At 40.1% G+C, this 12,406-nt stretch overlaps 1 protein-coding gene across 3 annotated transcripts in view; it reads right to left on the bottom strand.

Moving 5' to 3' along the window:
• igdcc4 (immunoglobulin superfamily, DCC subclass, member 4) overlaps positions 1-10,449 on the bottom strand; it is a 52,762-nt gene extending 42,313 nt beyond the window's left edge. For 2 of the 3 annotated variants that reach the window (XM_085365633.1, XM_085365709.1), the window contains exon 1: positions 10,118-10,449. In XM_085365633.1, the coding sequence (XP_085221759.1) occupies positions 10,118-10,184 (67 nt within the window). In that variant the 5' untranslated portion in view covers positions 10,185-10,449. The remainder of the gene's footprint in view (positions 1-10,117) is intronic. The other variant, XM_085365790.1, reaches the window with a different exon arrangement.
• Between the last annotated feature and the right edge of the window lie 1,957 nt (positions 10,450-12,406).

Genomic DNA, 12,406 nt, shown 5'->3' with positions numbered 1-12,406 from the left:
TTTATTTAAAAAAAAACCACATTAAATATAATCAGAAACTTAAAAGCTGATGAGATTTTGTGATTTTTGTTTAAAAAAAATCACAAAACCATCATTTGGCTAAGTAATTAATCACCTAATCATTTCAACTCTAAATGGTTTCAAAACTTCTAAGTTAACACCTCTTTCTCTATTTGTCAACTTCTTTGCACCTCATGCGGTAACTGAGGAGCACTGAAATTTTTATAAAGTGATGAGCTATGAAGCTTAACATGTATACTTTTTAAAAATAGTTTGCTGTGCACATATTCTCACAACCAGTGTAACGACAATTGAAAGGGAAAAGAGACGAACATGGGAGCAGAACAGAGAATAAAGGATAAAGAATGAGAGAGGGGGCGTATCGGTGCAGTCCCTCATGCCTCCTGCTCTATGTACAGTGCTCATTCATCCCATTCTGGCTTCCTCCAATCACAAAGCAGCTTTCTTGCATGTGGGGCCTCCCAGCAGCGTGGGGCCTCCACATGGCTATGTCAAGTGCCAGACCCTCTTGCATGAGTCAACAAAGCAAGCAATAAAACCAACATGGGAGTAACACGGGAGATCCAAGTCGGGATCTATTTATTCACACAGCAGACAGTAAACTTACAGGAGAGGACTTCATGGTAACATCCGTGGTGATGGTATGAAAACAGACTAAATGCAGACAGGAGATGATACACCTGCAAGGTAGTTAAAAAAAAACACAACCACGAAAAAACTAACTCTTTCTTTGATGCTTCTTTTTCAAGTGAAGCACATGTTACATTAAAATGCTCATGCACAAGGATCAGGGTTGAGCATCTCACACTATGTCATGATGATGAATGAGACTGTTATGTGGCGCTACCTGATACACGCACTGAAGAAGGACAGACTGCACTGAGCAAGCGTCACGGATTACGCTCGCACCAGGATTCTCAGCAATGACATCTCCGTCACAGAAGAGATGTGCTGTGATCTTTAAATAATATAGTGCATTTGAATGAGAACTAAAGGGTGTGAATACTCAGTATGAATTCACAAATGACTGTTCAAGAGATTCCTAAATGTATGCTCTCTATTGTGTGATGGCAGAATATATTATTGAGTAATCTAGGAACTAAAGTTCAGCCCTGCTTTGAATTTCTAGTGGAGCTTTTCCCACCGTGGTAGGCACTCAGTATCACTATAACTCTACAGATAAACCAGCATCTTCCCACCTACATGGCCACCTTTAGTGTAACTCCTCCACTCTCATGTGACCAAGCATACAGCCGGGAGGAATGGAAGGAATGTGAATGCAGGTTGGTTAATCAAGTGAGCACAACGCGACCACTGACACTGTCATAAAAATGAGCACAGGAATAAAAAGAAGCTTGCCAGTGTGATAAGTAGAACTACGATCTAGTGGTCATCATTTAGTGTGGCTAAAGGTTCAAGTTTGCACAACACCTTAAGTCACTTACTTTGACCTGAGTAGCTCGTATTCCATTATGTATATCAATTACACTATGAGGTAAACCTCAGTGACCTAGTAAGCTAACAGGATAAAATTACCAGTTCTATATAGCATTGCAGTAAAGTCTCTATAATAACAGGTAGTTACGGAGCCCCCCAGGGGACATGGGAGAAAAAAAAAAATTAGGGAGGAAAATAAAAAAATTAGGGAGAAAAAAAAAAATTAAGACGGACTTTTGCGAGATCTCGCAAAAGTATTGCGAGCGCTCGCAAAAGTATTGCGAGATCTCGCAATAAGTATTGCGAGCGCTCGCAAAAGTATTGCGAGATCTCGCAAAAGTTTTAGCCGCATTCTTCGGAGGCCGCCAGCTCGAAGCCGACCGGGAGGTCGAGGCACGATGTGCCGGGAAAGCAGTGTTCCTCCCGGCTGTAGTAGGTCTCGACTTCCCGTTAGCTTCGAGCTAGTGGCCGCCAGCTCGAAGCCGACCGGGAGGTCGAGGCACGATGTGCCGGGAAAGCGGTGTTCCTCCCGGCTGTAGTAGGTCTCGACCGCCCGTTAGCTTCGAGCTAGTGGGTGTCAGATCTCCAAAAACGTCGGAGCTCTTTTGCAAATATGTGATGTCTTGTAAACCGAGCAGGTATCTGACGTTTACACAACTACATTCACGCCTCAAAATATCTTAAAAGTGTATTTTGTGACCCAGAAAGAGTAATATTACAACTAAGTAGCTGCCGCCATTGTTGGAGTTTTGCGAGATCTCGCAATACTTTTGCGAGCGCTCGCAATACTTATTGCGAGATCTCGCAATACTTTTGCGAGCGCTCGCAATACTTATTGCGAGATCTCGCAATACTTTTGCGAGCGCTCGCAATACTTTTGCGAGATCTCGCAAAAGTCCGTCTTAATTTTTTTTTTTCTCCCTAATTTTTTTTTTTTCCTCCGTAATTTTTTTTTCTCCCATGTCCCCTGGGGGGCTCCGTAGGTAGTAGTGTTGCTGGACAACAAATCAGAAAGAGCCTGATTTACTTAGATTTGATTTCCATATGTAACGGAGGTAAAACTCACTGGAAAAGCTTATATAAGAGAAAATTACTTTGAGCTCTTCACAATATATGTTTTACTGTAAGTTGTGAATTTTTTTACATGACTAAATATAATAAAACAAATACTGTATGTTCTACTTCAGATGATGAAAGAAAATATTCTATAACCTAAATGGTTACTATCTAAAATTAGGTTTAACCATATTGTAACGTAAGCCAGAAATGGAAAAAGACAGAGAAACTATGGACACTTAAAGTAAAATCATATAATTTCATCTCACACGTTGATGTCTGTTGCAGGCTCAAGATAGAGAAAGCAAATATTATTTGATCTATAAACTGTTCTTTTATAATACACATATGTATTCTTGGTGAAATTAACACCTCATTAGTTTACAAGGTCTTGTTATTAGATGTTTTAAGAGGTCACGCTATTCATAACTGAGCAAAAGCAAAAACAAAATACATTCTCACAATAACAACCCAACCCAAAAGAGCAAATCATTTGAATGCATAGCAGACAAAATCAAGCTCAAGGCTTCCTCTCCTTTCATGCAAAGATTTCTGTGCTTAAGATTGCTTTTCTGGCAGCATGAATAGGCACACACAGGGCAGCACAAATAAAAAAAATCAACATATTCACTACACAAATATACCCAGCTGAAACCCAGCCCAGGGCATCTTTAAATAATATGCATCCTAATTTAGCATGTGCTCTCTGGGGACGGGATCAGGATGCACACACAAATCGCAGCTGACACACCCACGCTTACACACCGGGTGCACTTTATGTACCTTTAGCAAACACACACACGCGCAGATACTTAATTTAACGCTAATGTATAATTAGGTAGTCTCAGCAAGCACTGCTGTCCAACATGCTTAGATTTGTACCTCTCAAGAGAACTGCATACATATATTCACAGAAATATTGAAAGAGAAAACCAGAACATTTGTCCTTAAAAGTACTATTTTACATAATTTACAATTAAATCAGAAATTGCAACTTCATGCAATTACATGAAGGCACAACAGTGATGTTTTAAGAAAGATTGTATATACAAGATTGTGTATGCACAGACATTTATAATAATGTTAAAGCTGTTCCACCCATAGCAGTAACAGTGCAGCAAATTGCTAAAGTCCTTCTCCAGATGGCTTGCATCCATCTCCAAAACCAGTGCTTAATATTTTGTAGGTGCCATTATACTGCAGGTTTAACAACTGTCTCTAAGGTGTCCTTACAACAAAACAGAGGTGAATGCACTCTATACATTAAAGATGATGCTAGAGTTTAGGAGAGGCATAGGTGAACATCCCTAGGAGACCTAAAAGTGCAGGTCAGCATCGACTCCATCATAAAACAACCTTGCAGGAAATAAATCATGGGTTTCTTAAAGTTTTATGTTTTTTTGAAGTACGTACGTTAAATCATCCACTTCAGCTAAAGTTGTGATAGAAGTTGGATACAAAAAAACTCCAGATTCAACTCAAAAGTGCGACAAATAGTGCAGTGATAAATAAAAAATGACCTAGAACTGAAGAAAGACCTAGAGATCCTGTGTTTGTGTGTGTCTGACAGCCAAATCTTTGTGAGCTGCTCAACCTAACAGCAAACTCAGGATAATCTTTTAAAGAAATAATGAAACTGTCTCCTTTTTTTAATCTGAGTTGGCAAGAATTTTGTGTGTTGTTTCATGATACCCGGACTGTCATGAAAAATGTCATTCAACTTCATCACAGTCAGTGATGTAACATCTGTGACGGTGATGACTTCCCTGTGCAGGAAATGGAACTTTGTGATTGGAGTTATAATGTGAATTTTATATCTAAAAAAAAACCCCAATCTGTACTCTGCAAACTTCATAACAGACTTCTTACTGTGAGTCAGTGCCAAGCTGAAAATCTCTCCCCTTTGTGTAACTTTACATCACCATGACATTTAAGCTAGACAATGGACTTTGCACCACAGTACCCTGTTGCAGTGTGTGAAATAAACTGTTGACTTAAAAAAAAAATCCCTCCCACCACTATTCTTAGCACCGCAAACTCATTTAAGCAATAAGAGTTTTGCAGTAAAATTTCTATCGTGAAAATATTAACTTTGTAACAAGCTGCTGAGATGACTCTGTCTGACCTGAGCATATTGGTGGAAAAAATCTGTTATTTGTTTTGGGGGGGGTTTGAAACTGTGAAACTGACAATTCAAATGATTCCTAGAGAAATAAATCCATCCTCTGTTTCAGCATACGAGGTTCTTCTAAAGATTGCTCATTCAGGTAGTCTACAGAGATTTTTGAACTAAGCCAAAAATAAGACATCTACAATGAGGAAGTGCTGGTGGGCTGGCTTGGAGCCTTCAAAGGTATGCCAAGAGCATATCAGAGATGTTTGCTTATTTGTACAGTTTTTCTTACACGACTCCTTACACGGTTGTTTTGGGGGCTCCTTTATGAGCACTAGTAAGGTCAACATTACTACTGTAGCTTTCTATATAAGGTAACATTAGGTTAATACAGGGATGAGAAAGCTGTGGTAACTATAAAATAACCACACACATTAATTACTGCCAGTTTTGGCAAAGTCTAATAAGTGGAGAAGCCTGCAGCTTTTCACTGTAAACTTTAGGTCAGTGGTTCCGTAACCTCAGGGTTCATATTTCTTAGTCAGTCATAAATAACCTAGGCTCTTTTATCTTCTTTGATTGAACTTATTTGTAATAAAAAATCAGGTTGTTTTAAAATAAAACAAAGAGTCTATACAAGCCTCATCAGGTTAAATGTTAACTTTCATGATGGTATAATTAGAAAAACACTGAACAAGTATGACTTGCTTTCAATATTTGCCTCTAAAAATAAGAAAAGCACAGCTTAGGTCTGAAAAGCTGCATCTGAACAAACCACAAGACTTCTGGAAATGTGTTCTTTAGACAGATGAAACCAAAGTGGAGACCAAAGTTTCACCATAATCAAAATGCTATGTGTGATAAAAACCAAGCACAGTTTATCAACACAAACACCTCATACCATCTGTCAAGCATGGTGCCGGTGATCATTTGAGCTTGTTCTGCAGCCACAGGACCTGGGGGCACCTAACATTCATTGAGTTAACCACAAACTTCTCTGTATACCAAAGTAATATAGAGTTAAATGTGGGACCGTTTGCCCAACAACTATAGCTTGGCCAACTTGTTTGTTGAAAAAAATTACTCTAACCAATCATTTTTTTAAATGTATTAATTGACATTATAGGGTGCCGAGCTGTCATAGGAGCTATGCAGTCAGTAGGAATTAACAGCTAAAACTACAGCTCCCCTAGGCTTCAATTTACAGGCTTTACAGCAAGTTTAACTTTATTGTTTAGCTGTCGAGTCAACATTTCTATTGCTTAACTTTGTTTCTACTGCTCTCACAGAATTGTTTTCAGCTGAAGCACATCCTTGGATTTGACAAGAAAGCACTAAAAACCTTGTCAGCACCAAACAGCAGACACGTGGTTTGGTGAACAAAGAGGAACATTTTCTTCTTGAGTGAGTGGAAACTAAAAACTAAACTAAAAGAGACTAAAAGTTGGGCTTACATTCACCAGATGATGCAACTTCAAATGATAAAGTTGCTCCATAAATTGTGTCAAATGAATTAAATCATTAAATTAATCTGACTGGGTAGTTTAATGGGTATGATACAGTACATGATGTAAATACACCTTGTTTTGATTAGCCTTAAGTCTTCTAGATATACACAAAACAGTGCTTCAAAATAAAAGCCCTACAACTTTTTTAAATCTTGGAACTCATTTGAACCAAAACTCATGAGCCACTCACAATCTACTTTGGGTCCAGCAGTTAGGAAACAATTCTCTAGCATACTTCAGCAAAATTTTAGAACATTTCTGGTCAATGTATCCAAATCAGTGATACAGTTTGTACTGTGAATGTACTGTGTCTACCTCTGTGTTTACACATTTGCTTGGTATGTGCTGACTTCTGTCCTGCAGGCACACTGGCTTTCACCCATAAAAATCAGGACAAGCAGTTTAAAGAATAATGGTGATTGATATAAGAAGAGAACATGTAAAAAAAAAAAACAACTTTCCTGCCTAATCAAGGCTTATGCTACTCTGTAACAAGTGCAGGGGACTGATGTAGGATGTCTAACTACATATGACAAAGTGGAGAAGCATTACAAAACTTCCTAGTGCAAAGATTTCCATTTAATAGGACCTGTAAAATGGTAAATTAACTCAAATGTCATTCTTAGTCAGTGCCTAGGCTTCATTATGCCCTTTTCACTGTGTTTATATTCATCAAGTGCTTATAAAAAAGGGTAAATGCATTACAATAGTCAGATTCATTTGCTCATAAAGTCTTTCAGGACTGTGGATGTTGTTTAATTGTGTCTATTAATAACTGTGCAGTATTCTATGACTGTGAACACACAGACACATGGGCAATCTGGCTTCATTCATTTGCTTCTGATGTGTTAAGTGAAGCTGACAGATTTGCCTTTGATCTTTAGAAAGTACAAAACAATTAATTTGTACATGCAGACATGGCCCTTGCCCTCAAGCATACCCCTTTAGCTTCTGTCATTCTATCCATGGCCCAGAATTAACACTAACCTCTATTCAGGAACAACCTCAGGTCCCATAAACACCATCATCCACAACAGTAATGTATACAGTAATGTACTTCCTAAACATAGCAAAATTCACACAGAGGGGAAAATGACGGAGTTGTTTACTTATCTTGATGACAAAAAGTATAATTATTTGGTAATAACACATAATAAGAAACCTTTTAAAGCAGCGGTCCCCAACCTTTTTTGCGCTACGGACCGGTTTATGCCCGACAATATTTTCATGGACCGGCCTTTAAGGTGTCGCGGATAAATACAACAAAATAAAACTAATACCTGTACCGAAAAAAAGAAAATTTATTCATAACACATGTGAAAAGACCGAGGAAAACCGAGTAAACAATAAAAACGATAACAAAATAACGCTGAAAACCGATAAAAACCCTGAAAACCATACATTTCGCACCTGAACCTCAACTCTCGCGGCCCGGTACCAAACGAGTCACGGACCAGTACCGGTCCGAGGCCCGGGGGTTGGGGACCGCTGTTTTAAAGCATGTTGCTATCAGCAGTGCTAATAATTACAATTGTAGGATTTGATGACAAATGTTAAATATCACAATGGATCTTTAAATGTGAGGTTTTTGTTGATGCAATTGATGCAAAAAACTTACAAATGTATGATTTTATTGAAATGTTTGAACTGCCTAATCCCAAAATGTCCAAACTCATAACTTTGCTGATATCACTGTACAAATAAATCAACCTTTTCCCAACTCTTATCATACATAACCTCCACACCAATCAGTATTTACTTGCAAAAGATTTCATCATCTCACTGTGACTGCCCACAAGTGTGGCACTCACTCTCTTGTCAAGAAGATCTCAACAGAAGTTATTCCTTATTCTGTATATTCTGGAATCTTCGAGGCTTGGTAATCTAGCTCTATAGCATTTGTACCCTCTGACCTCTTACTGCTATATCAGATGGAAGTCAAGGAGGCACACCTCTAAGTGGCCTGCTTCTTAAGGCCATCGTGTACATAATTGAAGAATGAGTAATGGAGCTTGTGTGTTGAAACTACAGTATCTCAGAGGTAAGTGATGTCTGCCTGGATACAAGCATGGTTCTCATATACATGCATTCCATTACACTTGACTTTTCACTGCCACACCAATCCACCAAGCACCAAACTGCCTTATTTCTCATCACTGTTGGTAGCAATCACTGCAGGCCATAACATACCACAGCAGCAACAGGAAACCTTTCTGCAACTCCCACCAAAGGATAAACTACACAAGCTGAGACTAAAGTAAAGAAAGAGGCATAGTTTTCATGTAAGTTTACGGTGATATTAATAGCTTGTGTATTAGTGCCACTTTCCAGATGGAACTTTATGGTGGATCAAAATACCCCAACATGGAGACTGAATGCAGCCTCAAAGCATAACAGAGCCTCCACTGTGTTTTGCACAGTGATGATTGTAGACACTTACTGCTACACCTCTCTCCTGACCTCTTCTGTACATATTCATGATGATGACTCGAACCAAAGTTTTTCCTCCCTAACACCTGTTACCAACAATTTTCATATGAGTTCTTCTGTAATTTGGGATGCTTCAGCCTCTTCTCCTTTTTTTCTCTTTCACAGCATCCACAATATGCTGAGACATGCCTATTTTGTGGCAAATAACACTTTCAGAATCACTTTGCTGTTGCAAAAATACAATTTTCTGCCTATCAATCTGTGTTGTCTTTGGCATTTTTATAGATTTGACTAATTGTAAAAAAAAAACTTTCACATGCCACTCTAACCTGCTCCCAAAATGTTTAATCTGTCCACACTGCCACGCACATACATACATGGCAGGAGTTACATACTTTCTCATGTCTGACTAGGAGTTACAGTACCCACTGATTTCCAATCCTCTGCAAGAATTTCAGTTTCAGTCCATGTGTTTATCTTATAATCCAAACTCTCTGATGAACAAGATGGAAACAGATTATGAAATTCTGATATGATGCTCTTCTTGAGCTGAATGTTGCCTCAGTGATTTCATACAGAAATGTTCTGACATGTTAGACAGTCATTAGACAAAAATCAGAAAGTTGGGCTTTGGAATAAAAGGTTTTAAGGAAATCAAATGTTCTATCTTTTTTGTTTCCTGACCACTGGTAAGCATTTTACTTTATAAGAGCCACTCGTGTTCTGCGCTGGTCTTTTGTCATGTAAATCCGGTGACCAGACAGTCTCTCACCGGCTCATCGCCACCACTGTTAGCATTTTCCTCTTCAACCAGCCACAGCAGTTATTAGGAAATAAACTTTTTGCTGTACAGCTATCATATTCATTATGATGCATCCATCTTTAGATTTCTATACATCATACGGCAATCTATAAATATGTAGAATACTTTTGATGATGTTACACTGTCTTCAAAAACCTCTCCCTCAACTTTTCTGAGCCATGCAGAGGGGAAAACCATAACGTCCCTTGCGCACATCAGTGCACCGTAACAGAAAAAGTTACCCCCCCCCCAGCAGCAGAACATGAAATAGTGGTGTGCTGCAGGACATAATTCTATTTCTGAACGCACAAGCCCATCACACATGTTGTTATTGTGAGTCCGATTCCCTGGTTTGGATCCCAAACTTCCCACGGTCGCTTCAAAGCCCCTGGCCGCCCTGTGGCAACATTCAACAACACTGTGGCTACTCCTTGGGCAATGTGCTGCAACTTCCCATCGCCAAAGCTTTCCAGCGCGTCCTGAGAGAGATACCAATGAAGTACCCTAACAAAACACCCCTACATCGTGGGGATTAGAGAGGCCAAAATGAGGTGAACACTGAATACGGAGGGGATATTGCACAAACTGTGCAAGGTGCAGATTCACCCAGTAGATCATATCTGTTATCGCAGTCTACTTATGTTCTGAGTAACTGCACTTCAGAGTAATACGAGAGGTCCGCTGGCTCACACATGCACCATACAAGAAAAAAAGAAAAAAAGAAGAAGAAGATTTAAGTGAGCGCTTTACCTTGCTTGGATGGACCACAAAACAGCGAAAGAAGACAGAACAGCCAAATTGTACTCTCCACCGCCATGTACAGCCTTTGATTTCCACCAGTGGGGTAGCAGCTTGAGTCTATACAACAGCTATACCGTTATAGCGACATTCATATGCTGGAATCCGCTATTGTCTCCGCCGGTGCGTAAAGGAGTCTCTGAGAATGTTTAGGGTTCTTTGGTTAACAGTCTCCCTGGTTTTCCTAACAATAAGGTTGCATTAGTCGGGGGAGAGCCGTCGTGTCTCTCGGCGCTTCAACGCCATGTTGCGAACGAATGTTAAGTGTGTGTTGGCTGCGGGTCCTAACACAGCACACACACACACACGTGCGCGCACTTTCACGCACACACACGTTCACCAGACACTGGCTGGCTGGTCGTCGCTGGAGTCCTGAAAAGCTGTCGGTGATTTTAACACACCCTTACTTCGTCCTTTTTTCAGCCCCATGCTTTCCACTAAGACTTTATTGGTCCGGAGCGAATGCGTTGTGAAAAGCACCTGAAACATCAAATCTTTCGAAATACATGTTTATTCCAGGCGTTCTCTCTCTCTCTCTCTCTCTCTCTCTCTCTCTCTCTCTCTCTCTCTCTTTCTGTCTAAAATGATGAATTCGTTAGAGTTATGCCACAGTCTCTGCAAGAGAAACACCAAGTGTGGAGAATGGTCTGGCTAAGTGGTTATCTGTAATGACTGCTAATGCGTTGCCCTGAATGAACCCGATGTCGGAGCCACTTGGGATGTTTATGTGCGCTCATACATCAAAATACACATCAAACGGTAACCTTAATCATGCAACATCTACACTCAGTCATTCATGCACGCAGTATTTCTTCGTTTTTAATTATTTTTCTCCATTTCTTGTGTGTGTGTGTGTGTGTGTGTGTGTGTGTGTGTGTGTGTGTGTGTGTGTGTGTGTGTGTGTGTGTGTGTGTGCGCGTGCACCTTTGTTACCTACTGAATGAACGCCCGTGTGTGATAAAGCTGGTCAGTGTAAAGAAAAAATGGAGAGCTGGAGAGACAAATGTGCACCCAAAGCAAGTGCAGCCAGGAGGAGGAGGTGAGGAGGAGGAGGGGGCGTTGGTGGTGTGCATCCCAATCAATCAAACAGCTCGCCTCCTGCTCCGGGTACTGGGGGAACCACTGACTTCTGCATGCAAACACATAGCAGGAGCCAGCTGGAGCCCAGCCTTCCCGGAGCAGACAAAGACTCGCCTCGTGCAGCGCGCTCAGCATCACTGACACCAGCAGCATCCGCACATACACTACCATACAGAGAAGCGCTGAAGGAAAAACATAAATAAAAAGCACATGCTTTACCTGTTACATGTGGCTATACAGCAGTCCGAGTTCACGCTATAGCTGCTAATTACACTGTAAAAATCCATAGCGCCACATGTAACATTTGATGTGACATAAACTGCTAAATTGCTTGCTTGAATGAAAAAGAAATACCACCGTGATTCATTGTGGGTTCAGCTTATTCCATAATGTGTGCTTTCAAAGATATAGTTGACTCTCAAACAGGATCTACAATATATATACAAAGGATTCTTTCTATAGAGGAAAGACAAGCAATCATAAAAGGCTGTAATGAAGGACTTCCCTTTGGTAATAATATCTTGCCCAGCCAGATTTCTGCTCTCAGTGTATTCATTTAATACTGATGGGAGATTGATTTGAGCTGATGAAATGAAATGGGATGGATGTATTTCCCAGGTGTCTGATTAAAGCAAATGTCTGGGCCATCGGATTATGTGATTGCACTGGAAAACTAATAGCACCGCTGTGTCCTCTGTGATTGTGGTCAAGCTGCAATTTCCCTGCTTTTCCCTTTTCCTTCCCAGCTGCTCTGAAATGATGAACACAAACTACCAGCTTCTTGCTAATTAAGAGTTTTGGATATGTGCCTCCATCAGTGACACTGTGTATGTGTGCTGAATGTGGACCTCTTATCAAATGAAAGCAGTGTGTGTGTGCTTAGCAAAACATGATTATACAATACACCTGTTTGTTGCATAATTCAACATTCATAAGTCTTACCTGGTGGAAGGGATGATCCCCTTTGCTTTAACCTATGTTTTTGCTTTTTCTTTTTCCTTAAGTTTAACCTGATTCCCTTAAACCACAAAACCAAAAGAACATGCAGCAGCAACAACTGAAACATCATCTGCAACTTGTTACCCAACAGACACAGCTGGTCACGCACTCAGACTGAGACTAGTTACTCTGTGATTGAACGTCATCCTCTCATTAAGTAGT

Source organism: Diplotaxodon limnothrissa, linkage group LG1 (genome assembly GCF_057381915.1).
Source record: "Diplotaxodon limnothrissa isolate DT_005_m linkage group LG1, D_limnothrissa_male_GT1.1, whole genome shotgun sequence".
Classification (NCBI taxonomy): domain Eukaryota; kingdom Metazoa; phylum Chordata; class Actinopteri; order Cichliformes; family Cichlidae; genus Diplotaxodon; species Diplotaxodon limnothrissa.
This window is presented reverse-complemented; position numbering and strand designations above follow the sequence as displayed.